At 40.2% G+C, this 27,716-nt stretch overlaps 1 protein-coding gene across 1 annotated transcript; it reads right to left on the reverse strand.

Moving 5' to 3' along the window:
• Positions 1-472: 472 nt before the first annotated feature.
• Positions 473-26,973, reverse strand: marco (macrophage receptor with collagenous structure). The gene is made up of 11 exons (XM_085249169.1): positions 26,576-26,973; positions 24,068-24,166; positions 23,248-23,402; positions 20,344-20,461; positions 17,639-17,701; positions 13,031-13,102; positions 9,472-9,540; positions 3,516-3,551; positions 2,167-2,220; positions 1,493-1,657; positions 473-963 (listed from the first exon to the last, which is right to left on the reverse strand). Exons 1-11 carry the CDS (start codon positions 26,682-26,684, stop codon positions 833-835), a joined length of 1,071 nt encoding a protein of 356 aa, XP_085105295.1. The 5' UTR covers positions 26,685-26,973; the 3' UTR covers positions 473-832.
• Between the last annotated feature and the right edge of the window lie 743 nt (positions 26,974-27,716).

Consider the following 27,716-nt stretch of genomic DNA (forward strand, 5'->3'; position numbering starts at 1 on the left):
TATTTATTGAGTTTGATCAATTTTATTTTTCAAGTCGGTCAAAAAATGTTCAAAGTTTAAGTAAGGATTTAATTTCTTTTTTTATTTCAGGCAAATTGTTGCAATTTTTTCTCTTACAGACTAAAAAACAATGTTAATAAAGTTATTTTTTGTTGTAAGTTGATCTACAGTGTATTTCTTTCTTTTTTGTCTTCTTTAATGTAAATAAGGATAAAGTGTTAAAGCGAGGTGTACATATAACAATTTTATAGACAAATGATACTATTTATAGTTGTGGGGGGCGCAAAATGTCTTTTTCTTCCCGGGGGGGCATAAGAGAAGTCAGTAAGAAGCATTGGTTTAAGCTAATATGTTAAATATTGACATTAAAATGAAATGAATAAAATATATTGTGTGAATATATAATTAGACTGAGATGTGAACACCATTAGTCTCAGTACTGCTCCCTGGTCAGTGAGCTGTGTATCGATGTGTTTGACAGTGGTGTGAGTATCCAGAGCCACCTCACAGTACAAAGTGCAGTATTTAGTGGGGTGTAGCTGCAAGGTCACAGATTGCAAGCAATTACAAACACCAGTCTGAGTTAATTTATTAGGAATATTTTATAGTGATCTACAAGGAAAATTACTGTTACGTCATTAATGTGCAGGCTTTTGTATAGTACTGAATCACAAGCTCATAACAGGTTTTTAAAGCTCAATCATTAAAGTCAGTTTTGAGCAAAACAGTGAAGTAAAATGTGTAATATTTCCTGTGATATATACTGAACACTGAGTTTCTGAAAACATTTTGTTGCTCTTGATTCCACGAGAGCAGCGATTCCGTCTTCAGTCTACAGACAGTGTAACCCAGCGTCTTCATTGTGGTTGCAGTCATTAACACCGATTTTACCTTGAGGGCAATCAAAGATATTGTCCTCGGCTCCTGTGCACCGCAGCTCGTCCAGCCAGATCTTGCCAGACCCTACAGAAGGAAAGAAGTGTTAGAGCAGACTGGTGTTGTGCTGTTTTTCTCTGACCCAGTGTTTTAGGCTTATGAACTATTAGTTTTTGTGAGTGGGCTCTTTTTTATTTGACAGATTTTTATCAGCCAAAATAAAGGCTTACTTTCGTTTTCTTCACTTTGTCTCTGTGCATCTTCATAAAGGTTCTTTATCTTGTGATACTATGACATAAACCACCTGCTTGCTTTGACAGTCCCTATGTTTACTTTTTTAATATACTTTCAGTTCCTATAAATTCTGTGCTACACTTACAACCTGTGCACACATTTTACATTCACCTGGAATTAGATGTGGCTTTATGAATTTATGTTATATTTTATGAGATTTCCTACTATTTGACCATAAAAAGTCAACATCTTATTATTTAATTTCTTTGAAATTTGGGAATAGCATTTTAAATAAATTACATAAATAAATAAATAAATAAAATAAGGTTCTAGCAGTAAGATTGAGATTCATTGAAAACAGATGACAGAGTGGGCTTGGTACCTGGGGCGGCAATAAAGGTGGAATGGACAGTCTGGAAGCCCAGCATCTTACAGATCACCAAGCCATCCACACGGTCAAATCTGTCATCACACACAGTGCCCCAGATATTGTTGTGCTTCACTTCCACTCGTCCTTGGTTTTTTCCTGGCACAAGACGCACAGTCACTGTGGTGGACAAAGTTGAGGTGACAAGATTAACAGTGGGTTTTTGTTGTTACTGGAATCATTGTTGTTATGAAAGAGATCAGGATGGTTAACAATGGTAAAAATGTCCCTGTGAGACATTTAGTTGGTTTGCATTTCATAAATGACAAATCTGGAAATGCTAACTGACAAACACGTTGCATTTTCTGTGACTACTTCACAAAAAGCCAACTTGTGTTCTGGCGATTAAATATTTCTGCTGTGAGATTTACTTACCTGGATGACTGAGCATGCATCAAGATATTTCTGCTGTGATATAGCAGCCATACTTGTTGAATCACTATGTGCTGCATGCTATTTTCATCAGTACAAATCTAATAACAAAACACTCTAAGGCTTTTATTTTCTCTCTGTCAAAAATGGTTAATGTCCCTTTAGACATTAGAATACCTTTAATACATTTTTTAATGTTTAACATCTGAGGTTTCTGAAGCTATCGCTGCTCTCAGGTCAGCATGAAGTGCACTTACACTCTGTTCCCATCTCTCCCTTTTCTCCTTTGGTACCTGGTGGCCCAGGAAGACCTGTGGAGAAAAGATTAAAGCTGACATATGAAATTACAGTAGGCCCATCATTTATTAGACAAAGACATATTTCTCCCAGTTTTGCTTTTGTACACCACTACAATAGATTTTATATCACGATGAATATTTGACTGCAGTGCAGACTTGCAACTTAAATTCAAAAGGTTTTACAAATCTTTGCATTATACACTGTCCCCTACAGAAAACAGCTGAAGTGCATGATGACAGAAAACAAACATCTACAACATCTAAGTCAACAAGGTGTCAGTCATGGACCCAAATGTAGCTATCACAAACAGACTGAAGCTTATACATAATTTTATTAAGGAAGATCTACAATCAAACATCTGTCTGCTTCCTGGGTGCTTGGCGCCTAATTTGTGCTTTCATCACTTCCACTTTCCCACACTTTCAAGCTCATTGCTGACATCACAGCTCTAGTTCAGTCATATTTCTGCCTGCCTTCTTCAAGCCAATCAGCCTCCAATCTGCTTACTGGTCATCTGTCATTATGTTCAATTCATTATAAAGATCTTTGTTTACTGAACTGGCTCTCACATTAAACTTCCCTGTATGAGATATCTCTTATAGATGTTGCCTAGTGGAACTTTTCTAACAAAACCAGCTCTTTTTGTGGAATATGTAACCCCCAGAAAAAGTAAGGAAAAACTAAGCTTCCAGTGTGTGAGAGAAACAAGACTCCAAGTCATATTTTCTCCATCTTTTATGGAAGCCCGTTTCCACTACAAAAAATAATAATAACACGTATCCATAACTCGAAATTTTGAGCTACTTTCTTTAAATTTCGACTTATTAACTTGAAATTTCAAGAAACATAGCTCGAAATTTCAAGTTACTTTTCTCAAAACTTTGAGTTAGCTCTGCCAATCAGTAATCAACGTGAATGAGGTCACTTTCTTGTTACCGGGAAGCATATGGCACAGACTAACGCGCAAAACCGGATCGCAACAAATTGGCGCTTTAGCGAGTGCGTTTGCTGATAGTAACACCATGTGATTCAGCCAATAACACAAGGATTTTATCATTTTTGAAGCCAAGCTGAAAATACTCAGCAATCTGTGCATTCATGACTGGATGTAATACCGGTAGCTTACCTGAGGGCTTCAGCTTCCGGGTAACAAGGAAATGACGTCATTCACGTAGATTACCGATTGGCAGCGCTAACTCGAAATTTTGAGTTAACAAGTCGAAATTTTGAGAAAATAAGTCGAAGTTTTGAGTTATGGATCCTTTTTTTAGTCGTGGAAACGGGCTTGTTGATTAAATGTGCTTACCTTGTGTTCCATTGTAACCACTTGGCCCTCTAGGACCTGTCGTGAAAATGACAAAATGAAATCTCATGAAAGAGAAAAACACAAACAGCACAAACATATAAGAATATGGATTGGTATGGGTTTAACAAATACTGTTTTAAAACACTGTTTCACATTAGTCACACTGTACACACACGGTATTCACAGCACTTCACTTGTTCCACATTGTGTCATGTCAGAGACTTTTTCCAAAATAGCGTGAATTCATTTTTCGCCTGATCATTCTTCACAGTTTCCCACAATGACAAAGTTTAAAAAAAGTCTGAAAGTTTCAAATTCTCACAAATTTATTAAAAATAAAGACATAACAAAACATATGTATTAACGCTGAAAACTGACCTCAGGTGCATCCTGTTTCCCCTGATAATTTGTCAGCTGTTACAACTTGAAAGTTTTAAATTTAGTTGGTTGGACATGATTGGGAAAAGTACATGTCTGTCTAAGGTCCCACAGTTGACAGTGCAGGTTAGAGTGCAAACCAAGCCATGAAGTCCAAGCACTTGTCTGTAGACCTCTGAGACAGGATTGTGTCGAGGCACAGATCTGGGAACGAGTACGGAAGAATTTCTGCACCACGGAAGGTCCCAGTGAGAACAGTGGTCTCGATCATCCATAAAGACGTTTGCAACCACCATGACTCTTCTCAGAGCTGAATCCTGATCAGTCTGAGTAATTGGGATTGGTGGGCCTTAGTCAGGGACAACACAATGGCCAAGAAGCCAATGATCACTTTACCAAACATCATGTGATGGTATTTCTGCAGCAGGAACTGGGACACTAGTCATGGTCAAGGGAAAGATGAATGCAGTGATGGACACATTCATGATGAAAACCAGCTTCAGTGCACTCTGGACCTTGACTTAGTCAAAGGTCTCCCAACAAAACAATGGCCTCCACACGGCCAAGATAACAAAGGAGTGGCTTCAGGACCACCTGTGAACGTCCTTGAGTGACTCAGCCAGAGCCCAGACTTGAACCCACTGAATATCTCTGGAGAGATCTGATAATAGCTGTGCACTAACACTTCCCATCATGCCCAGTAGAGCCCGAGAGGATCTACTAAGAAGACTGGGAGAAACTGCCCAAAAAAGTGTGCCAAGCATGAAGCATTATACTTAAAAGACTTGCGACAGTTCTGCCAAAGTTACACCAGAAAATGTATTCAGCAAAGGCTGTGAATGTTTATGCACGTGTTATATTTTTGTTTTTTATTTTTAATAAATTTGCAAGAATTGCAAGAAAACTTTTGTCACTTTGTCTTATTGGGTATTGAGTGTAGAACTTTGAGGTGAAAATGAATTTAATTCATTATGGAATAAGGCAATAACTTGTCAAAATACAGCACAAGTGACACGCTGTGATTATTTTTTTGATACTTTGATTAGTTGATTAGAATGGTTTATTTGAAGAGTTTCAGTCAGGTTTCAGAGCTCATCACAGCACAGAAACAGCTTTAGTGAAGGTTACAAATGATCTTCTTATGGCCTCTGACAGTGGACTCATCTCTGTGCTTGTCCTGCTAGACCTCAGTGCAGCGTTCGATACTGTCGACCATAATATCCTATTAGAGCGATTAGAACATGCTGTAGGTATTACAGGTACTGTGCTGCAGTGGTTTGTATCATATCTATCTAATAGACTCCAGTTTGTAAGATAAGATAAGATAAGATAAGATAAGATAAGATAAGATAAGATAAGATAAGATAAGATAAGATAAGATAAGATAAGATAAGATAAGATAAGATAAGATAACCTTTATTAGTCCCACACGTGGGAAATTTGTTTTGTCACAGCAGGAAGTGGACAGTGCAAAAGTTATGAGGCAAAAATTAGAATACAATAAGAATAAATACAGTACACAACTGTACAGAATAGAATAGAATAAAATACTATATACAGTAGAATAAAATAAAATAAATATACAATAAGATAAAAATAGAATACAAATACAAATACTATATACAACTGAGTAAAAATACAACGATGCCAGAAAGGATTATTGCACTTAGTATTATTGCATATGTGTGGATGTGTGTGCTTGATCAGTTAAAGTCTTTATTATGGAGTCTGACAGCAGTGGGGAGGAAAGACCTGCGAAATCTCTCCGTCCCACACCGTGGGTGCCGCAGTCTCCCACTGAAGGAGCTGCTCAGTGCTGTCACAGTCTGCTGCATGGGGTGGGAGACGTTGTCCATCAGGGATGACAGCTTAGCCGCCGTTCTCCTGTCACTCACCACCTCCACTGGGTCCAGAGGGCATCCTAGAACAGAGCTGGCCCTTCGGATCACCCTGTTCAGTCTCTTCCTGTCCCCAGCAGAGATGCTGCCGCCCCAGCAGACCACGCCATAAAAGATAGCAGAAGCCACAACAGAGTCATAGAAGGTCTTCAGGAGTGGGCCCTCCACTCCAAACGACCTGAGTCTCCGCAGCAGGTACAGCCTGCTCTGCCCTTTCCTGTAGAGGGCGTCTGAGTTATGAGTCCAGTCCAGTCTATTGTTCAGATGAACACCAAGGTACCTGTAGCTGTCCACAGCCTCAATGTCCATACCTTGGATGTTCAGTGGTTGCAGTGGAGAATGCTTGTGCCTGCGGAAGTCTACCACCAGTTCCTTGGTTTTACTGGCGTTGATCTGGAGGTAGTTCAGCTGGCACCAGTCCACAAAGTCTTGGGTCAGACCTCTGTACTCCTTGTCGTCCCCATCAGTGATGAGGCCGACTATTGCAGAGTCATCAGAGAACTTCTGCAGGAAGCACTGGGTGGAGTTGTGGGAGAAGTCTGCAGTGTAGATGGTGAAGAGGAACGGAGCCAGAACCGTTCCCTGTGGGGCCCCCGTACTGCAGACGACCCTGTCCGACACACAGCCCTGAGTCCTCACATACTGTGGTCGGTCGGTGAGGTAGTCCAGGATCCAGGTAGTGAGGTGATGGTCCACTCCAGAGTTCACCAGCTTGTCCTTTAGAACCGAGGGAAGAATGGTGTTGAAGGCACTGGAGAAATCAAAGAACATGATTCTCACAGTGCTTCCAGCGGTCTCCAGGTGTGCATGTAAATGGAGAGTCCTCTTCACACACTGAGGTTAATTATGGAGTTCCACAGGGTTCAGTGCTAGGACCAATTCTGTTTACATTATACATGCTTCCCTTAGGCAGCATCATTAGAAGACATAGCATACATTTACACTGCTATGCCGATGACACCCAGCTCTATCTGTCCATGAAGCCAGATAACACACACCAATTAGTTAAACTGCAGGAATGTCTTAAAGACATAAAGACCTGGATGGCCGCTAACTTTCTGCTTCTTAATTCAGATCAAACTGAGGTTATTGTACTCGGCCCTGAAAATCTTAGAAATATGGTATCTAACCAGATTCTTACTCTGGATGTCATTACCTTGGCCTCCAGTAACACTGTGAGGAACCTTGGAGTCATTTTTGACCAGGACATGTCCTTCAAAGCACATATTAAACAAATATGTAAGACTGCTTTCTTCCATTTGCGCAACATCTCTAAAATTAGAAATATCCTGTCTCAGAGTGACGCTGAAAAACTAGTTCATGCATTTATTACTTCCAGGCTGGACGACTGTAATTCATTATTATCAGGAAGTCCTAGAAACTCCCTGAAAAGCCTTCAGCTGATCCAAAATGCTGCAGCAAGAGTCCTGACAGGGACTAGAAAGAGAGAGCAGATTTCTCTAAATCCAGAATTCAAAATCCTGCTCCTCACATACAAGGTCTTAAATAATCAGGCCCCATCTTATCTTAATGACCTTGTAGTACCATATCACCCTATTAGAGCACTTCGCTCTCGCTCTGCAGGCCTACTTGTTGTTCCTAGAGTATTTAAAAGTAGAATGGGAGGCAGAGCCTTCAGTTTTCAGGCCCCTCTTCTGTGGAACCAGCTTCCAGTTTGGATTCAGGAGACAGACACTATCTCTACTTTTAAGATTAGGCTTCAAACTTTCCTTTTTGCTAAAGCATATAGTTAGGGCTGGACCAGGTGATCCTGAATCCTCCCTTTGTTATGCTGCAATAGACGTAGGCTGCCGGGGGATTCCCATGATGCATTGAGTTTTTCCTTTCCAGCCACCTTTCTCACTCACTATGTGTTAACAGACCTCTCTGCATTGAATCATATCTGTTATTAACCTCTGTCTCTCTTCCACAGCATGTCTTTATCCTGTCTTCCTTCTCTCACCCCAACCGGTCGCAGCAGATGGCCCCGCCCCTCCCTGAGCCTGGTTCTGCCGGAGGTTTCTTCCTGTTAAAAGGGAGTTTTTCCTTCCCACTGTCGCCAAAGTGCTTGCTCATAGGGGGTCATATGATTGTTGGGTTTTTCTCTGTATCTATGAAGCGCCTTGAGGCGACTTTTGTTGTGATTTGGCGCTATATAAATAAAATTGAATTGAATTGAATTGAATAGTCAGTAAGACTAAAACAATGACGTATACAGTAAATGCAAAGTATTTCCATTTTCAAATAAGGTTTGCTGTGACCTACAAAGAAAAGAAGAGGGATGAAGTCCAAATTGCCCTCAGTGTATCCACCAGTGTTCTGAGTGCTCAGTTAGGCTAGAAAAGCCTTAAATAATTTTCAGTCCGTTTATTTCTGGATTTGTGTACACATTCAGTTTTGTGTACACATTCAGTTTTGTGTACACATTCAGTTTTGTGTACACATTCAGTTTTGTGTATACGTTCAAGACAATATATTTCTGAAGGTGGTATTGACATAAAATTCTCACCAGAGAATCAGTAACAACAGTAACAACCCATCCTATCCATACATGCACAGAAATCAAACCATATGTGTCCATAAATTATGTGTAATAATGAGAATTGACACAGGGAGAAAGTATTGAACGGATTAACAAAGGGAGGTGCATAAAGGCATGTAAAGTCATAACAGACATCTTGCAAAACTGCAGGATTGATCACTCTGCGAGCCAAATTCACCAAATCAGCTCCATCTCTGTGTGCTTCAGGACCAGTTTCCCATCAAAAATCTCTATTATCTGCCTTATTTACTTGTTTATTACGCACCAGTTGTGTACAGTGCTGCTGGCTGCTGTTTTTCTGTTTTCCTAAAATGACTTCTGACAAGAAAGCCTCATTCCTGCTATTCACTACAAAAAAATTTAACCTTTTATTGGTAGTGAATTATGCCAAATTGCTAAACGCATAGCTATGTTTCTAATAAAACCTCTGTAACTTTGTGAAAAACAAGGTTTCTGATTTTCACTTTCTAATATAAATATTTATTTTGTTTCTTTTTCTTTATCATGTAGAAAAACTGTTAAATATGAAACTTCTTTACACTGACAGAAAGGGGAGATTCACCGGTCCGACCGCTTAGATGGGTCGTACGTGGCCTGCAATGTAAAATGAGTTCGACAGCCCTGGCCTAGGCGGTGTCACCATAACTGCCATTAGTGATTGGGATGAAAACCAGGGATCCATTGTCAGCCCCTACGCTGGTGCAGTCGGTCACCCAGGACCGGAATATATCTAGGGACAATGCTGGAATATCTAGGAAGCATATCCTCGGCTTGTGGCCTTCATCAGGACCCTGATGAAGGCCACAAGCCGAAACATCTATTATTAAAGTTGTTCATCTTCCCTCAAGTGTTGCTGGAGTTTCTGCTTTGTGAATTCTTTTATCCTCTCCATGCACCTTGGAAGCAGGTGAAGTTGTGCCAGAAAATTCTTTTTGCCTTAAAGAAAACTTTGACATATTTAAACGATGCCTTCTCTGTGCGGTTAATGAATGGTGAAATAAAAAATGTCATATAGTCTTTTACAAGTCAACAAGTGCAGAGAAAGAGGATGATTGGTCGCCCTAGTGTATAATCTGCTTCAGTTTGAATTTGAGTGAATCCTCAACACGGCTGCAATGAATTTAACCAAAAACCTTACCTGGACTGCCAGGGTCACCTTTCTCTCCCTTTGCACCTGGTCCTTGATCCCCAGGTGGACCCCTAGGACCTGCATTTGTAAAGACAACAATGGTGATTTTAAAATGTCTGTTTAACTTTTATGGGAGCAAATTTTAACTCGTAAATGTAAATTAACAAAAGACAGACATCCCAACCAGTTTCCTCTTATCTAAGGGTGACATTTGTAGTCACCTTTCAGAAGAACACCAAAGCCGTGAAACATCCAAATAACATAAACTTACATACATTGTTTCAGCTGACGATCTTAGCAGCTGCTCACAATGAATAGCCTTTCTGCAGGACAGGTTTATGGCCAGATGAGACAAAAACTGAACCATCTGGCCTCTGTTACATGCAATGGGGATGTGCAGGTGAGGTGCTGTTTCTCTTCCTCTGCTGCTCATTTTTCCCAGCCTGCACCTGGACTCACTGAGCAGTTAGCCATAAAACATTATAAAGTCTGTTTGAGGTCCACTTGCAATTTTCTCTGCTCTCTAGAGTCTGAGATTCTGCTGAGCAGAATGGAAAGACACAGTCGTTTTGACAGTTTCGGGAACAGTGTAGATGTTTTTTTGCTGCTACTAGTGAAGGCTGGCCGGCCACAGAAGTGCGTCTGGTTGTTGGTTGTGTTGTTTTTTCCTTTAGACAGGTTAGTTTGTGTTGTGACTTTTCTCTTTCTGTTCTCTTATTGATATAATGATCTTGTCTGCATTCAGGGTCCAATCCCGCCCTGACTGTTCATGACAGTTAGGGCTTTTAAAATGAAGCATATTATTTATACCTTGATGATGGTGATAACATCTGGCTCTGGAGCTGTTTGGCTGCCAGTGGTACCGGTACATTGCACAAAGTTGTTAGAATAATGAAGAACGACAATGATTTCCAAATTCTTCAACATAACCTCCAATCAAAGCTAGACGGTTAAAACTTGTTGTGTTTTCCGGTACATTTGCATAATGACTGAAGCTGGTACCACTGACTAACAATGGATGTCAGTTTCAAGTACCTTGGTGTCACAGAGGGAAACCAAACTGCTCGGAAAGTCTCAACCACAAAATACCTGCAGAGCGTAAGAAACATCCTGAGGAGTCAGCTGAATGGGAAGAACAAGTAGAGGAAGAAGGCTGTAGGGATCGATGTAGTGATACCAAGTGGTAGCAACACCAGGAAGAAGGAATGTGAGAAGCTCGAGGAATACCGAGAGCTCACAGAGGAGCCAGAGAAGAAGTGGAAGGTGAAGGCTGCCTTCCAGTCGAGAAAGGTTGGACTGAGAGAATGAAGCCCTCCCTGCTCGCCTCTTATTAAGTCTGAGAGGGTAAAAAGACATCTGGCCTTTTAAGTTTAAAGTGATACAGAGTGCTAAACAAAGTTCATGTGTGCAAATTGAAGCTATAGTCAAAGATATAAGGAAGAGGAAGGAAGGCTCTTTTTATTATAAATTGTTTGAAGTGAGTTTGACTCTGGCCGTCGTTTTAGAGAACCTGTGAGGAAGAACAAGAGACTCCAGGTTTCTTTTATCCCAACTGCAACCCGTCTCCTTAATGGCAAATAACTGTCTTGTGGCTTTTTATCATTGTTTTGTTTATTCTTATTGCTTCCCCTTGTGGGACAATAAAGTATTGAATTGAATATGTCTAATTAACATGCTGAATGAGATATGCAGTTTGAGTAATAAAAATAATTCTAATGTCTAGACTTTGTGTGTGTGTAGACATGCTGTTGCTCTCCTTGTGTCTCATCGTTTGCCTCCCTGTGTCATGGTCCTGGGTCATTTTGACCCAGTGTTCTTAGTTTTCCTGTGGTTTTGTATTTTGTTCCTTATGTTCATTGGATTGTTTGGTTTGGTATTTGGATCCCCCCTGTGTCCATGCTGTTATTGTGGTGTTTGTTCTGGTACCGTGTTCCCGTCCTTTGTGTTCTGTGTTCTCCTCATCCCCTCGTGTATTCATCCTTGTTCTCTGCCTCTCTCTCTCTGTGCCCATCTCTGTGTACTGTGTTGTGTTCAAGGTCCACATCTTGGTGTCAGTATTTTCAGGTTCGTGTCCTCCCCGCTCTGTCACGAGTAATTGTCTTCAGCTGTGTTCCCCGTGTGTTCCCACTTCCCTCATTACCTTCTGTGTATTTATGTCAAAGTGTCCCTTTGTTCCGTTTTGCGTCGTCCCTCTAGGTTGTGTGCATTTACCGTGTCTTCCCAGCGCCTCAGCTTTAGTTGCTCCCAGTATAGTTGACTTCTTATGTTCCTGTTAATAAAGACCTGCCTTTGAGTTCATCCCCGTGTGTCTAGAGCCGTGCATTTTGGGTCCTCTCTTGCCTTCACACAGCCGCCGCATGACACCCTGCTTGTTTATCTCCATTGCTGTATCCGGCTGTATGTCTTAAGTCTCAGTGTTTCCTGTTCATTCTCTCGTCCTGTGTTCAGTGTGCTAAGTTTTGCTTCCCCTGTCTCATCACATCTTGTTCACTCCAGCTGTTTCCACTTCCCTCGTCATCCCTCAGCGTATTTATTGTCTCTCCCTCAGTCTGTAAATCTTCTGTCCTCCCTCGTGTCTCCATGTCCTCTCATTCTTTCCATGTGTTTCAGGTATTTTGTATTTAGTTTTTTTATGGTTGGCTCTTCGTTTAATTTTGTTTCTCTGTTTTGTTCTTGTTCATTATCAGCCACAATAAACGGCTCGTTTTTTTCCAGAAGCTCAAACATACATTTGTGCTTCTGAACTGGCTAAATACAAGACTGTGCATGAGGATTATGTATATGAAACTACTTTTTGAAAGACTCCCTCAGACTATTCATTTATTCATGACCTGCATTCTCTGAGACTGTTTTTGTGCTCAAAGATGAATTCTCATGCTTCTCATTCAGAAAGGGTTTATGAAGCAGCACAGCCTGAAACGATCATTGGTGTAAGTCAGTCAGTTAAGGCAGAGATGGGTTGTGCACCCACACCTGCTCCTAGGGTGGCCAAGGTCCCCCCATTCCCTGCAGCTGTACTAGTTTCTCGGGGGACACTGGCTAGGACCCAGCTGGCACCAGCTCCTGCTTCGAGGGCAGCTGGGCTCCTGCCTACCCCTGCACCCATACCAGTGCCTCAGGTTTGGGAGGCTGGGGCTCAGCCAATCGCGTTTCCTGGTCTCAAATCAGTTAGGGCCCTGCTGGTTTCCGCTCCAGTACCTGGTTCTCAGGTAGAGACAGCGGGTGCCAGATAATTGCTGATGCCACTCCAAGGTAAGGGCAGCCATGACCCAGCCTGCTCCTGCATCCGTTCCTACTCCTTGGGTGGGAGTGTCTGGTGTCTGATCTGCCCCGGCACCCATTCTCGTTCCCAAGGTGCTAAAATATTGTCGCCAACAGTACTGAATGTTGCACTGGGGTCGTGCTTTGATCTGTGAGATGATATCTCCAGTCTCCCCAGTACAGAAGCTGGTTGTAAAGGATGCACTGAAGCAACTTTGATAAGATTTCAGAGAATGTGAGCAGCTCTTACTATAGCTGCCACAGGATGGACTGTATAGGCATATTAAACTCTACCATTTTCCAGTACCTGGCTCTCCTTGTTCTCCTTTGTCTCCCCTTTCACCCTTTGGTCCTGGAAGGCCGTTATCTCCATGGTCTCCTGGAAAGAAACATACCGGTATGTGATGGATTATAATATCTGATGACGCAAGCATGCAGAAAAAAAGCACACACGGCCAGTGCAGTTAGAAGATGACCACAAGACAAACCAATTTTATTACCGACTTTTACTCCACATCATATTTTTATAAAATGCATAAAATTTTGATTATAAAAAAGAAAGTGAAAATGTAAAGAACATTGCAGTTCTACACAGGACTTGTATTGTTGTTGTAGAAGTTGTGATCAGTTGGAATATCTTGTTAATTCTTTCTATTGTGAACTATTTTTAGTGTTGTTTTTCTATATTATTTATTATATTTACATACCAATATACTATAAGCTATTCTATAAAAAAAAAAAACTATAAAATTCCGTTTTTTGAAAAATAAAAATACAAACTTGTTCCCTAAAAAAGTAATTTCATTTAAAGGCGATTTTCTAATTTTGGCACATTTTATATCAACGTAAAAGTAGAAAAATCTATTTCCTAGATAATCAAGTTGTTTCCACAACATATGATGATAGTTTGCAAAATCCATGAACTGCCAAAGTTAATGACTGAATAATCTTTCAAATACTTAATAAATTTAACGTCTATTTTTATTTTTGTTGACTGTATTACGGAAGAAACTTGTGCTGTAGAAGCTATGCAGATGCTACACATCAGGAAAACAAAGTCACCTCACCATGGTTTTCTGTTGAACCGATTTAAAATAGTAAGTTTGTGCTTGATATTAGTAACATGGTTTATTCAGCAAAATATACACTGTACCTAGACATTAGTGTTTAGATCAGTTATATTAACCCTGTAGTTTCACCACAGAAGTAAAAGAGCTGATATCTTTTTTTAAGTTTACATCGATCACAAAATCGAGTGGGAGTTAGCGACTTCCACTTGGTCAAACAGCTGAACTCTCGTCTTGTCTCTCTATTCAGGAGATTCAACTTCACCGTAACTTATTGGTTGGGTATTAGAAATTGAAAAACGAATGCTCTGTCTGTGCAACTTTCTACCTCAGAAACAGCATGTCGAGAAAGGTGGGATCGACAGAGTCTGAATTTGCCGGCTTAGCTCATATTAAATTGGAGAGAGGTGATACCATCCAGCCTTTAATGTTTACAGTGATGCAAAGTGCTATGATAGTTTATCTGTATGTGCTTTTGCTAATAGTAAATCATTTTTATTCTTAATGAAAGATGTAATCAAAGTATAAGTCTAATTATCATGAAGAACTGCAGTTTGAGCAATAATGATTCCTGATATTCTGGTCTTTTCCTGTAATTTGATGCGCATGCTTGTATGTACTTCTGTGTTGTCTTACAGTTTGGTTTTGTGTTTTTCTCATTTTTGCCATGTTAGATTACAAAATCAAGAGGATTTGGATTTCCACTGATTTCTGCAGGAAGACAACTTCCAAGGACTTGGCTGGATTACATCAACACAGAACAGAAATACTTTTCTTCAGCCTGAATTCTGCCCATTCTCTCCTCAACCTCTCTCCTCTCAAAATCAGCATTAGCTGAGTTGTGGACATTCTATTTTTCACCTTGTGAAACTGTAAAGGTAAAAACCTGTTTAATATTGACATCAAATCACTCAGATGTCATAATAGCATTAAAAATGAACTCTGTAGTTTTTCAGGCTTAATCAGAGGCCAACCTGGCAACCAAATCTTCAGAGGATGCATGATCGACATCTGGAGGACTGCGAAGCTGTTAGCGCTTGATCACAAGAGATTTCAAACCACAGGAAAGTCACTGGGGTTATTAGAGGCAAGTAAACACACAGCACGTACATGCTATTGCTGTTTACTGTGGCTTAACCTGTCAAGGACAAAAATGTAAAAAAAATTCAAGCCTTGAAATCATAGCTTTCCTACTTTTTCTACAGTATGGAGTGACAGGTTGGTGAGTAGCACTGTTGCCTCAGAGCAAGAGTTCGAATCCACCAATTGGGCTTTCTGTGCATGTTTGCATGTTGTCCCTGCGTTTGTGGCCCTTTAGGTACATGCAGTTAGTAGGGTTAGGGTAAGGATGCTAAATGGTCCATAGGTGTGAATGGTTGTCTGTGGTCTCCTTGCTATAATAAAGCAATTGAATCACGTGGAAATTCATTGCATGATCATTTTTTTATGTTCATTCAAAGGTTGTTTTTTTTCTTTTCTTGAGTATAGGATCAGAGACTCCGACCTTTTAAACCGAGAGCAGGTTCCAGACCTTCCTGACACAGGGGTGCCTGATTGAGATCCACAAAAGCACATCAGCTAATGGGGCCAAAATGTCAGTAACGATGTACTTTGTATGTTATCACAACTTTCTTTCTCCAGATTTGACCAATCTCAGAAATGAACATGGAGGAAGATTTCATCAAGATGTAAAAGTAATAGAAACCAATATATGAGCACAGGGCTGGAGACAATTACATTTTGATATAGGTCCCGGTAGGTTTAGATATCTTTTTTCCCAATAAATGAAATTGCAATTTAAAACCTGCATTTCCTGTTCACTCAGGTTATCTTTGTCTAAAATGATGTGATGATTTGAAACATCGGAAACAAGTGAGTGCAACAGAAATACAAAAAGGTAAGAAATCAGGGAGCTGTCAAATGCTTTGTCACCGCACAGAACGTGACTATTTTACACTAGCATCCCCAGGCTTCTACCTTTCTACCTATAAAACCTGAGAGCAGCCAAATGGCTGGTAGGCTTTTAGCTAAGCTTTAGCTTCAGCCAAGTGGAAGCTAAATTGGCTGTATCAAGCATGCACCGGGACGAAGGAAAGACGGGTGGACTTCCTGGTGGCGCTTGCAACAGAGTTGGCTCACTCTCATGTAGCTGCGAAGAAGGCAAGAAAAGAACAGTTGCTTCGGACACAACCCTCCACACCTAGCCCTGGAAAAAGAGCCATGTGTCAGGTCAAACACAACTGCAAGAACAATCATGCCACTGTGCGATGTGTTCACTGCAAAAGATACACATGTGGTAAATGCAGACTACAGATACCATGGCAGTGCCAGGATTGTGAGTGATTGCTGAAAATGTTGAATTGTACTCACTCACTTTTTATTATTATTTGTAAATATGTGTGCAAATGGTTGGTTTTTTGTACTGTTTTTATCAATAAATCTCAGCAACAAAGGACATACACCCATGTGTGTTGATTTCTCCCTAAGATGGCAAACTGAAACACTCCAAGTTGGTGACTTTTGGAGATTTATTTCCCTGGATGATTGAGAATGCATCAAGATGAAACACAAAAGGAAGTGCACAGCTTTTAGCAGCTCCCCCACCCCCTCAATCACACACCCCCACTCCCCTCCCTCCAGAATTCCCAGGTAACAACCTAATATACATATGAATGACTAGCCAATTTAGCTTCCACTTGGCTGAAGCTAAAGCTTAGCTAAAAGCCATTTGGCTGCTTTCTGGGTTTTAAAGGTAGAGAAAAGCCAAATGGCAGTCCGTGGGGGTTTAAGTGTTTAGGTGACGGAACTTGTTTTTCATTCATCTCTGTGGACGTCTGAAGCACTTCAATAACAGGTAAATCTTGGGTATAAGTGCACTACACTTAAAACACTTCTTTTTACAGCACTCGCTTTACATCCTTTTTAATCATCCTTAATAAGATTCACTAATTAAAATTTTCAGTGCAGTAAAAAAGAAACATATTGACGCTTTAACCCCACAACTGGTCACAGCAGCTGCCTGAGAAGGCTTCATCTTCTCTCTGTACACCGATGCAAACTGTTTCTTCATCTTTTATCTTTCTCTAATATTCTACAGTCTTTACATAATGAAATGCACTGAGATAACGGCAATGAATTAAGAAAAAAAATGAATTAAATTGATGATTAACTGAGAATTATTATGTGAGGACTCGGGAAAATGAAGATGTTAGTGAATCAACAATCTGTCCTTAGTGTCCTTGTCTAGAGCCAACAAATAACCACAAAAAACCAACTAAATGTAATTATCATAAAATATAAGTTTGATCAAAGACTTTTTTTAGCAGAGAGCTTGAGGGCACGCAGAGTTTTATCTATTGGGAAATATATGCATTAGAGCTGGTTTGTCAGTGTGAGTAAAAGTCCAGCCCTGATAGAGATTTCATGCAGCAAATGTCAGTGCACTACATTGTGAAGCTATGTGAAATAACGGCTGCAGCTCATCCATCAACCAGGTCTCATCATCCATCTGACAGGAGATGATGCGTCATCAATGCTGGGATCATTGCCAGAGCAGCAGCTGAAAGCTAATGTATTCTGCTGCACACGACCCCACAGCATCTTCTAATGAATGAAGTTTTTACAGTTGAAACTTTTCTTGTTCTTTACCAAAGCAGGTTTTAGACTAAACACTGTAAAAATAAATACAGATGTGACGCTGTTTTTCTGAATGATTCTGTCATCAGCTCGTTCCATTTGGCCTTGGCTGCTGCTTTAAACTTACTGAATATGACATTTCACATTGGCAGATTTATGTCACATTGTTAATATAAATACATCAATTACAGCTTCTGTAACTTTGACCTCACCTTTGCTGCCTTTTTCTCCTCGGTTACCTGGATGTCCATTGGTGCCTGGAGGACCTGGGGGTCCTGAGAACACATACGTAAATACATTGCTATGCTTGATAAACTTTAGAAAGTATTTTATTACACTATGTGTTATGATGCATCTGATTACACCTGAGGTATTGTTGTTCCGGGACAATCAGTCACATTGATTAGTTTCAAGCTTGTTCTGTTGTCAAAGCTTTGCAACTTAGGAAACATTCATCCTATTTTTTCATTCCTCCTTTGCAAAGTGTACTATAAATGCTCTATAGGCCAGCATCAACACCACATATGAGCTGGTGGAGGGAGGCATGGGGTCTGGGACTGGCGTTCCAGCCAGGGCTGGTGGGCTGCTCTGCTGCTGCATGGACCAGGGCTGTGTGGTGGTCTCTACCCCATCTCATGGGTCTGTGAGTGGATTGCCCCTCTGGAGGCATTGGTGTCTGGACTTGGGAGTATAGTGTGTGTATGGGGAGTGTGAGTGTGTGTGTACTGCATTCATCTCTGAGTGTCTCCATGTTGGGCAAGTGTGAGAGTGTTTATATGTGTGCATGAGGATGGGCATGTATGCTTGTGTGTGCCTGTTTTCCTTACTAATCCAACTCTTTTAGAACATCTCAGGCTCCCCCAGGTGTGGGGGCCTATTTCTCCACGCCACAGTCCCTGCCAGTGGCTGGTGTCCCCACCTGGCAGAGCAATGATGGTTCTGGATGTCAGAGGCTGAGTATTCAGTTGTGTACTGGTTCCCTTTCAGCGGCGGCTTGGCAGGACCTGGCCCCCCTGACTCTGTCGGGCCCCTGCTGGAGTGTGGGGGGCCCTTGGGTCTCGGTGGAGGATGAGGCGAGAGAGAGACCTCACAGCCCAGAGAGTGTCTGTCTCACTCATCCAAACTGGCAGCTGGTCCATAATACAGGGGTCTGATAGCTGAAGGCTCTGCCTTCTATTCTACTTTTAGAAACTTACTATAAATTCTTATGGCGTGGCCTCGTTATTCATTTTGCATGTGAAGATGAAGACTTTAAATTCAAGTCCAAATTAAAGAGAGAAATATTGTCTCTCTTTCTAGTTCCAGTTAATACTCTTGCTGTAGCATTCAGGATCAACTGAAGGCTTTTCAGGAGCTTTTAGAGTGACCCGATAATTATTTATCACAATAGAAGCACTAGCTGTGTGGCATCACTCTGAGTCCGGATGTTTCTAATTTTACCAAACAAATGAAGGCAACCCTATATATTTGTTTAATGTGCATGCTAAAGGATAAATCTTGGTTACGGTCTACGGTTAGACACTAACCGTAGACAGAGTGTCAGAGTGGGTAAGAACACCTCTTCCACCCTTGTGGTCAACACCGGTGCCCCTCAGGGGTGTGTTCTGAGCCCTCTGCTATACACTCTCTTCACCCATGACTGTATTTCCTCCTGCGCGTCCAATCTCATTGTTAAGTTTGCAGATGACACTACAGTGCTCGGACTTATATCCAACAATGATGAGACAAACTATAGGACAGAGGTGCAACAACTAGAGTCATGGTGCCACGACAATAACTTGGTCTTAAACACCAAAAAGACCAAGGAGATCATTGTAGATTTCCGGAAGAGGGGTCATAACAACCATCTGCCTCTCTTCATTGGCAGTGAGGCGGTGGAGAGGGTGAGCAGTTTTAAATTCTTGGGGGTAACTGTGACCGAGGACCTGTCCTGGGGCAACCATATCACCTCAGTTGTACGGAAGGCCCAACAGCGCCTCTACTACCTGAGGAGACTGCGGAGCGCACACATTCCCAGATCTCTGATGTTGAACTTCTACAACTGTGCCATCAGCAGCGTTCTGACGTATGGATTTCTAGTGTGGTTCCCCAGCTGCACCAAGGCCGATCAGCAAGCACTCCAGCGGGTGGTGAAAGAAGCTGGCAGAATTATTGGAACAAGTCTGCCAGAGATCAGTAATATCTTCCCCACTCGCTGTCTGAGGAGGGTGCACAGTATCCTGCGGGACCAACATCACCCTGCGCGCCACCTTTTCCATCTGCTGCCCTCAGGGAGAAGGTACAGGTCTATACAGGCCAGAACATCCAGACTGGCCAACAGCCTGTATCCACAGGCTGTGAGGCTCCTGAACTCTCTGCCCCCCTCTCACGGACAATAACCATATCCAACTTCTTAATAGCAATGAACTGGTCTGCATTGGTGCATCATATCTTTGCAACCCATTCAATAATATTGAATGGGTTGCATATTGAATGGGCCATTGTTGTATTTTGTCATGTTTCTCAGGTCTTTGTCTGAATTTCTACGAACATTATTGCTAAGGATTGTCTTATTGCATTGGAGTCACACTGGGTTAAATATGTACACTTGGGTTTTAAGGGGTATTTATTATTTTCTTCTTTTTTTTTGGGTTGTATGGAAGCCCCAAACGCAATTTCATTGTTCTTGACAATGACAATAAATACTAAATACTAAATACTAGAAATTCCTCATTAAATTCCTGTCTTAGCTACGTAGTGCAATCTAAAGTAAATTCTTGGTTAAACACCACATTTCTAAAACTTGTAGGACAGAGTACAATAACCTCAGTGTTGTCTAAACAACAATGATGTGGATCTAAAGCTTGAAATCAGACAATGCCCTGTGTGATAGTTGTTGCTTTACCCTGTTGTTGTGTACATAAACACATGCACAGACCTGGCTTCAAGCTGATGACTGTTAGTTTGCCTTCCAGGTTATGGGTGGTGGTATTGAGCAGGCTCAGGTCGGTCTTCAGTTTGTCCAGCTGACCTTCCTCGCCACACAGGCCTTTAATCTGGTAAAATATGTGACTGTGATGTTAAACTGTAAAAACATGGAAACACTTTTTTAAAGGAATTATTATAGATGAATAAGCTTTGTGTATAAGGTACTCCTGCTCAGATTAGTGCTCAGGGATTTTAGAAGGCTGACATGTATTGTTGTTGAATTTGTGTTCAATTCATGCACAAACACAAAGCGATTGGAGTACACTTATTTACAAATGCATTCATCCAAATCTATAGAAATACAAATCAGTACTCAGCTCCCGATTGGGGAAAACTATGGTTGCACATCCACATATTATATTTTAACTAATCTCTGTATGATCTGAATATTGATATAGTCCAGGTAATGTGGAATAACACTGAGATTAATGTTAGCTTTATTTTGATGAGCACACCATCCATCAATCACCTGCAAAGACAGACTGTGAAAGAAGGAATGGGGGGCAAACGTTCCAAAGACAGAAGTGTAAGACACCAAGTGTAGTGGTACAGGCCAGCTACACAGAAAGTACACCTGTAGTGTGTAAATGCAAGAAAGTAAAAAACTGCTTTTTGGAGGATGTTTTTGTGTAAAGCTGACTAAGCCTTGTGCAATGTTAAGGCAATATTAAAATATTAGTAGATAGAGATATTTTTTATTTTCCTGTATTCCTGTTTTCTGTTGCCTACGTTGTGGGATTCAACAGATGGGGGAACCCTAAAGACAGCTGGAATGGCTCAGTGTGGAGAAACGAATCACAACTCACAAGAATTTCTAGAATACATCTGCGGGTCCAGTAGATTTTCTTGATGTACAAGCTGTGATAAGCTGATCTGGGCTACTGCTTTTAGGTTTACTGCTCTTTGTGGATTTACACAACTCAATTCACCAAGATGTCAGCAGATGTTTGATGATTTGCCACGACTGATCACAGTTTTAAAAATGTGCTCCACTTTCTTTCCCACCTTAACTATATTGACCATATTATGTGTTGTCATCCATGTATAAATTTTGCCATGATGGAGGGTCCTCTACACTCCTGTGCAGAGAATAACACATATGTATTCATATGTGTTATTGTTTTAAACTTAATTATTAACATTTTGTGTTTAAGTGTTTCCAGTTCATTACAGACTTCCTGGTGCTTCTTTTAATCAGGTATCATGACCATAGTGTTAAATTCCTGCTTATTACACAGAAACCGCCACAGGTGTTTCCAGGTCGTCATTACGATTCTTTAAGTGTGCTTTAAAAGGTTATTACATAGTTATAAATGTGTTATTAGATAGAAACAAGTGGTTTTGCATCTGTTTCCTTCTTATTACATGGAAACTACCTGAGATATTTCCAGGTAATAACCACACTTCTTTAAGTTAGCTTTAACGGGTTATTAATGTGTTATTAAATGGAAACAGGCGGTTTGGCATTTTGTTTCCTGCTTTTTATATAGAAACTACCACTGGTAATTGAGTGGTAATAACTTAGAAATTACCACATTATTACACTCTTATTTTGTCCTTGTTACCCTTCTATTACTGCTTTATTACCTAGCTCTATTTCCACATTATTACACCCAATTTTTGGGTTTCTTATTATCCTATTACATAAATTTCAGGGTAATAATACTCAACTGTAACAATTGTTGCTACCTCGATATTACTTGGACATTACATGGTTATTACTTTGGATATTAAAACTTAGAAATACTACATTATTACCCTCTTGTTTCCCCCTTGTTACCCTACTGTTACCCCTTTATTACCGAGCTGTATTATAATATAAATATAATCTAAGCTTTGGAAGCGCTCATCTCAGAGAAGAGAAAGGAACAAACAACTTATTACCTGATGTCCAGCCATATCTTACCATCTATCTATGTGGCTTTTCCACATACGTGATTCAAAAGAAATGTTGTTTCTTGAATCATGACATCATTATATTTTCTCATTCATTGTATTGGTTATATTCTCATCAGTATTAAGCATAATTAAACTGTCATTAAAATCACATCTGACTTATGGTTCTCTGTTCAACCCTTAGTACCATTTCTCTTTTCCAGAATCTTTCAGAACATAATTTTGGGCTGGCAGCACATTTCTTATCTTTCACATCTCTGCAGCCACACACAGATACTCATCTACTGAGGCTGCAGCTGGATCATGTCTATGCACACAAAAATCCAGACATCTGAATAATTTTCATTACCCAGCTCATGTCTCAGCTAACATATTAATCAGACTTATACTTTGATTTATATCTTTGATTAAGAATAAAGATGATTCACTATAAGCAAAGCACATAGATAAGCTCTGTTATAGAGTTGTTATGACTATGATACTTGTCGTTGGCTCGCTGTGTGTGTGAGACAGGCGTGTGGAGAGGGGCACGGCTGCCCATCATCATGCATGATTTTGGCTTCTGTCTGGACAAACTGCCATACAGGCCATTTTGGAATACTTTCCGGATGCGCTGTATATTCAGTGATGGACTGCTTCTTAAATAGTACCTTTCTACATAAGCTCAGCACTTAAAACGCTTCCCACTGTAAGTCTCATTCACCAAATAACACACATTCCCATTGCACCTTTATGTATGCCCAAACTCTTTGTGTCACATTCACACGCTCACATGCCAGTGAGTACATCAACGGCAATTTAGGGATCAACATATTGCCCAAGAACATGGGGCAGCGATTGATCCGCTCTACCAGAGCAACACAGGAAAGATCAAGTCAGCCATGGGTCAATCCTACAATCTTCAATATCCATTGTGTCATTGGCCCCGTGTCACATTATATGTACACGAGAAGAGTACCTGGCTCTCCAGCGTCCATAGGTGGTGTCTCAGGTTCTTGGTTTCTTGACTGTTGTTTTGTATGAGAGTTTGGAAGCTTTCATAACCATGAGAAACATCATTGGACGTTTGCCCCTCTGATCTGGGCCGAGCCAGTGAAGCCTCCAGTGTGAAAACTGGAACCAAGAGAAAATGAACAAATATGTTTCACTATACTTTCTTCCCATGTATGTTAATGGGTAACACATCTTAATAATAATGTCACCCTAAACTTACTAACCTGCTTTACTAAGGTATTAGTAAGTGCTTCATCACTTATAAACCATTACTCCTCATTAAATACAAATATAAAAATTCTTGATTAAGATGCTTATTTATAATTATTTATTTATAACATGGTCATTGTGTCATTTATAAAGTCTAAATAACTGATTAACAAAGTATTTAGATGTCTGCTGTCCAGAGAGATGGAGCAGGGATCGAGAATGAAAAATGATTTGAATAATAAAATTTATTCTAATGTTTGGATTCTGTGTGCATTGAAGTGATGGCAGATTAGTATCTGTGTGTTTCTATCTGTTGTTTTGTAGTGTGCAGATAGAAAAAGGAGATTTTGTGTCAGGAGTAACTGTGCTGGAAGTGTTTGTAGGGTCTACAGTATCGAGTGCTTTGAGGCAACTGTTGTTGCGATTTGTTGCTGTATAAATTAAACTAAATTGAACCTTGTCGCCATGGTGTTTGTTGATATGGTAGCATCACTGAACTTTTAAATAATGTAGTTTATTTCTGTCTTTGCTCATAAGTTATTTCATTCTACCGATGAGATGGTATGCAGCTGTACCTTTATAAAGAAGAAAAGCATTAAGGACTGTCTGCAGGATGAGGTAAATAACTATGACATGAAAACACCGTAGTTTCCTGGGCCTGGATGACTTCAGATCTGAAACACAAACAGGGTTATGTGATCAATCTCTTGGACCAAGATTACTTCTTCAAATTGTCACTTCCGGACACACAAATTCAGCTATTTATTCAGCTATTACAAATATTTGTCTACATTTACCAAGCAAAAAGCAAGAAACCATATATATATATATGCATATATATACATATATATACAAGTGAATCACTAACATTTAACCAAATGTTTTCAAGTTGTTCTGCAAATAAATCAGTCAAGCAATAAATAAATAAACAAAATAATGCCAGTATATACATTGCACAAACCAAATACAGGAACTTATCACTTTGCTTTCAGTGCTTCCAAGGATAATACACAGTTTCTATTTCTAGGCTGTCATCAAAGCAGGAGGTTGTATTCAGGCATTTAGTACTCAAATTACTACTACTGAGTACAAATGTTGAGTTTGAGAAAAGCAGGAGAAAGAGAGAAAGAAAGAGATAATTTAGTATTTAGTATTTATTTATTTATTGTCATTGTCAGAGAACAATGAAATTGCATTTGGGGCTTCCGTACAACCCGTAAATAAAATAATGAAGAAAATAATAAATACCCCTTAAAACCCAAGTGTACCCAATACCACCAAAAGTGCAAAAATGTAGGAGCCCCGGGCCGCTGCGTCTGTGCGCGCCGCCATCTTGGTAGTCCTGATGCGAGTTTCCTGCTGCTTGCTTTTTTTATGCATGTTTAAAACATCAGTATTTTAAAAGCTCTGTTGATTGTACCATAAGATGCTTTTCCATAGTTGGCATATGAGGAGCTGTTTTGAGTGAATTTTCATTCATGTCATTTTCTTTATTTCGTTTTTTAAATTTGAATCGAGGAAAACCTCTTAATGAGCAAACCTGCTGTCACTGAAAGAAAATATGAAACACTGCCACCACCTGCTGGTAAAGGTTGCCATTTCACTCTGTCCCAGGTTTAAGAATGACAGCCACTGTAGTACTGACAGTACTTTAAATCAGCGGGTACTGGGCTGTGAGTCATTTGTCACCAGGCTGCGAGAGTTGAGTGAAATTTATGGTTTTTGGGGTTTTAATCATTAACTCGGTTTCCCTGGGTCTTTTCCCGTGTTGTAGTTGTGTGTCTTATTTTGAAAGAAATATTTCCACGTTACCATAGCGACCAGAGGGCATTAAGGGGCAGAGAGGAGGATGTTACTCTCAATGTTGTTTTCAGGAGGACGCTGCTAATAAAATTACACAATTACACAATTTGCGTTTATTATTATATTTACAAAATACCACAGTTTTTGTCTCGGTCCTATCATAACATTAGATAATGACATTAGACTGATTTTTGATTTAGAGTGGGTGTAAAATGGGTTTTGTTGCAGTTTTCAAACTGTAAATTGTAAATTTTAACTGTTATTGATCCTTTTATCTTTGTCTTAAAGTGTATATTTATTTCTCTTGTTATATTTATTGTTTGTCTTTTGCACTGAGTGGAACCGGAGCCTCGCCTCGTTTCTCTATATCCTGTACTGTATATAGTAGAGATGACAATAAAGTTTACTTACTAGCACTAGAAGCAACAGAATCGTACATTTGTCACTGCAGTCCCCAGAATTCATTCAAATTGAATCAAATCATTTTCCTCTTGCCAGTATTCAGGTTACTTCTGTGTTTTTCAGAGTCCCACAGTTGTTTTTTAGATGATTTGTTTGCTCTTGTACTTTCCTGTAAGTTATTCTTTGAACTGCTCTATATTCAGTTAAGCCATTATGTCGTTCCTTTTTGTTTCAGGAGTCTTAATAAACTCTCTTCCAAGACAAAAAACTCAATATTGTTTTGTCTGTTGTCAACAGCAGCTTTTGTTTGTTTGTTTTTTTACCCGCTCAGGCAGCTGGCGTAAAAAACTTAAGGAAGCTGATTTTTTTGTTTTTGTCATCAAGTCTAATAAAGCCTGTGCCACTTAACTCCACTGTTCATGTTTTTATTCAGTCCAAACTTTTCTTTGGTCGCATCGAGGCTGAAATTGGTTTTCACGATGGTTCAGTGTTTCTTACTTTACGAGAAATTTTTGGTTACTATAGCAAATTGAAAAATTATTTTTTGTTAAATGATACTATAATGTTTCCAGTGAGGTTTTTTTCAGAAGCAGCTTGTATATGGATTATTCAAAAGTTACAACCTACCAGGAAGAAAATAATATCTCTTAATTGGCATTTCCAGCTTTAGAGACTGTTGATGGCCAGTTAAGGATTATGGATAAGTTTAGGCACATTTTCAGAAACAACAGCACCAAAGGTTTGGAATTAAAAAGTAAAACAATCAGGGATTTAGGCCTTCACGTTCATTCTAACATGACAAATGTTACAGATAACTATTTTCCAAATCTCAACACAGTTTCTATGAAAGAAGTAACACTCACTGTCTTAGCACTTACCATCAGGCTGAAGGCTGTAGAGATCACTCCTGCTGAGTGACATGTCAAACAGTGGGTTACTCTGAGTGTATGTGACCTCATTCCTTGTCCTGTTCATTGCCGTCTCCATTCTTCCTAAAGCCCCAAATCACCTTCACGTCCTACTTGGGAGCCTCTTTTAACATATGCAGTAGGTAAAAGATGACACTTCTTCCCCAGATTGCAACAGAAGCTCTGTACCAAAGAGCTCACATGAGAACCGACTAACAGAGAGGAAGTAAAAGTATCTGATTTGTTGCTGAGTTGACTAAAATATTGCAGCTGACATTTATTTAGTGTTACTGCTAAACCAAAATGAGGAAGCTGGTTAGGTCTTACAAAACCATAACGGAAGTTGCAATTTTCTTGTCCAAGTTCTTTTACCACTTTTACTCTTTTACAATGCAAAAAAGCTCGGAAAGTTATGAAAATATTGGTTTGCAATAACGTACATACCCTACAGCAACAAGGTCTTAATACCCAGCCAATCACATAAAGTTTTATTTTGTCCTCTGGCTTTGAGTTCCTGTGTACAATGTTTACATTACCCTGAGTAATTTACCCACTCAGACTCTACACGATGTACAGTTCATACATGAAATACAAAAATTGAAAAGTTGTGATAAATAGAACAAAATAATATTTGCAAATATATTAATGTGTGTGTGTTTGTGTGTGTGCAAAGATCTGGACGTACAACACCACAGCACTGGCCAAGAAATCACAGCAGCGTCTCTTCTTTCTCCGCAAACTAAGAAGAGCAGGAGCACCAGCCCCCATCATGCACACTTTCTACAGAGGCACCATCGAGAGCATCCTGTCGAGCTGCATCACTGTGTGGTTTGGAGCCTGCAATGCGTCCTGTCATAGAACCCTCCAACGCATAGTGAGAGCTGCAGAGAGGATCATTGGTGTCTCTCTCCCCTCCCTCCAGGACATTTACAGCACCCGTCTCACTAAAAAAGCCCTTTGCATAGCGGCTGATCCCACGCACCCAATGCAAAGCTTCTTCAAGCTGCTGCCGTCGGGGAGGAGACTGCGGAGTCTCCAGGCCAGGACCAGCAGACTGAAGGACAGCTTCATCCATCAGGCTGTCAGGAAGCTTAACTCCCTCCCGGTTCTG

The sequence above is a fragment of the Mchenga conophoros genome, linkage group LG16 (assembly GCF_057382185.1).
Source record: "Mchenga conophoros isolate Kocher_MC1m ecotype Shallow Benthic linkage group LG16, M_conophoros_male_GT1.1, whole genome shotgun sequence".
Taxonomy (NCBI): Eukaryota; Metazoa; Chordata; class Actinopteri; order Cichliformes; family Cichlidae; genus Mchenga; species Mchenga conophoros.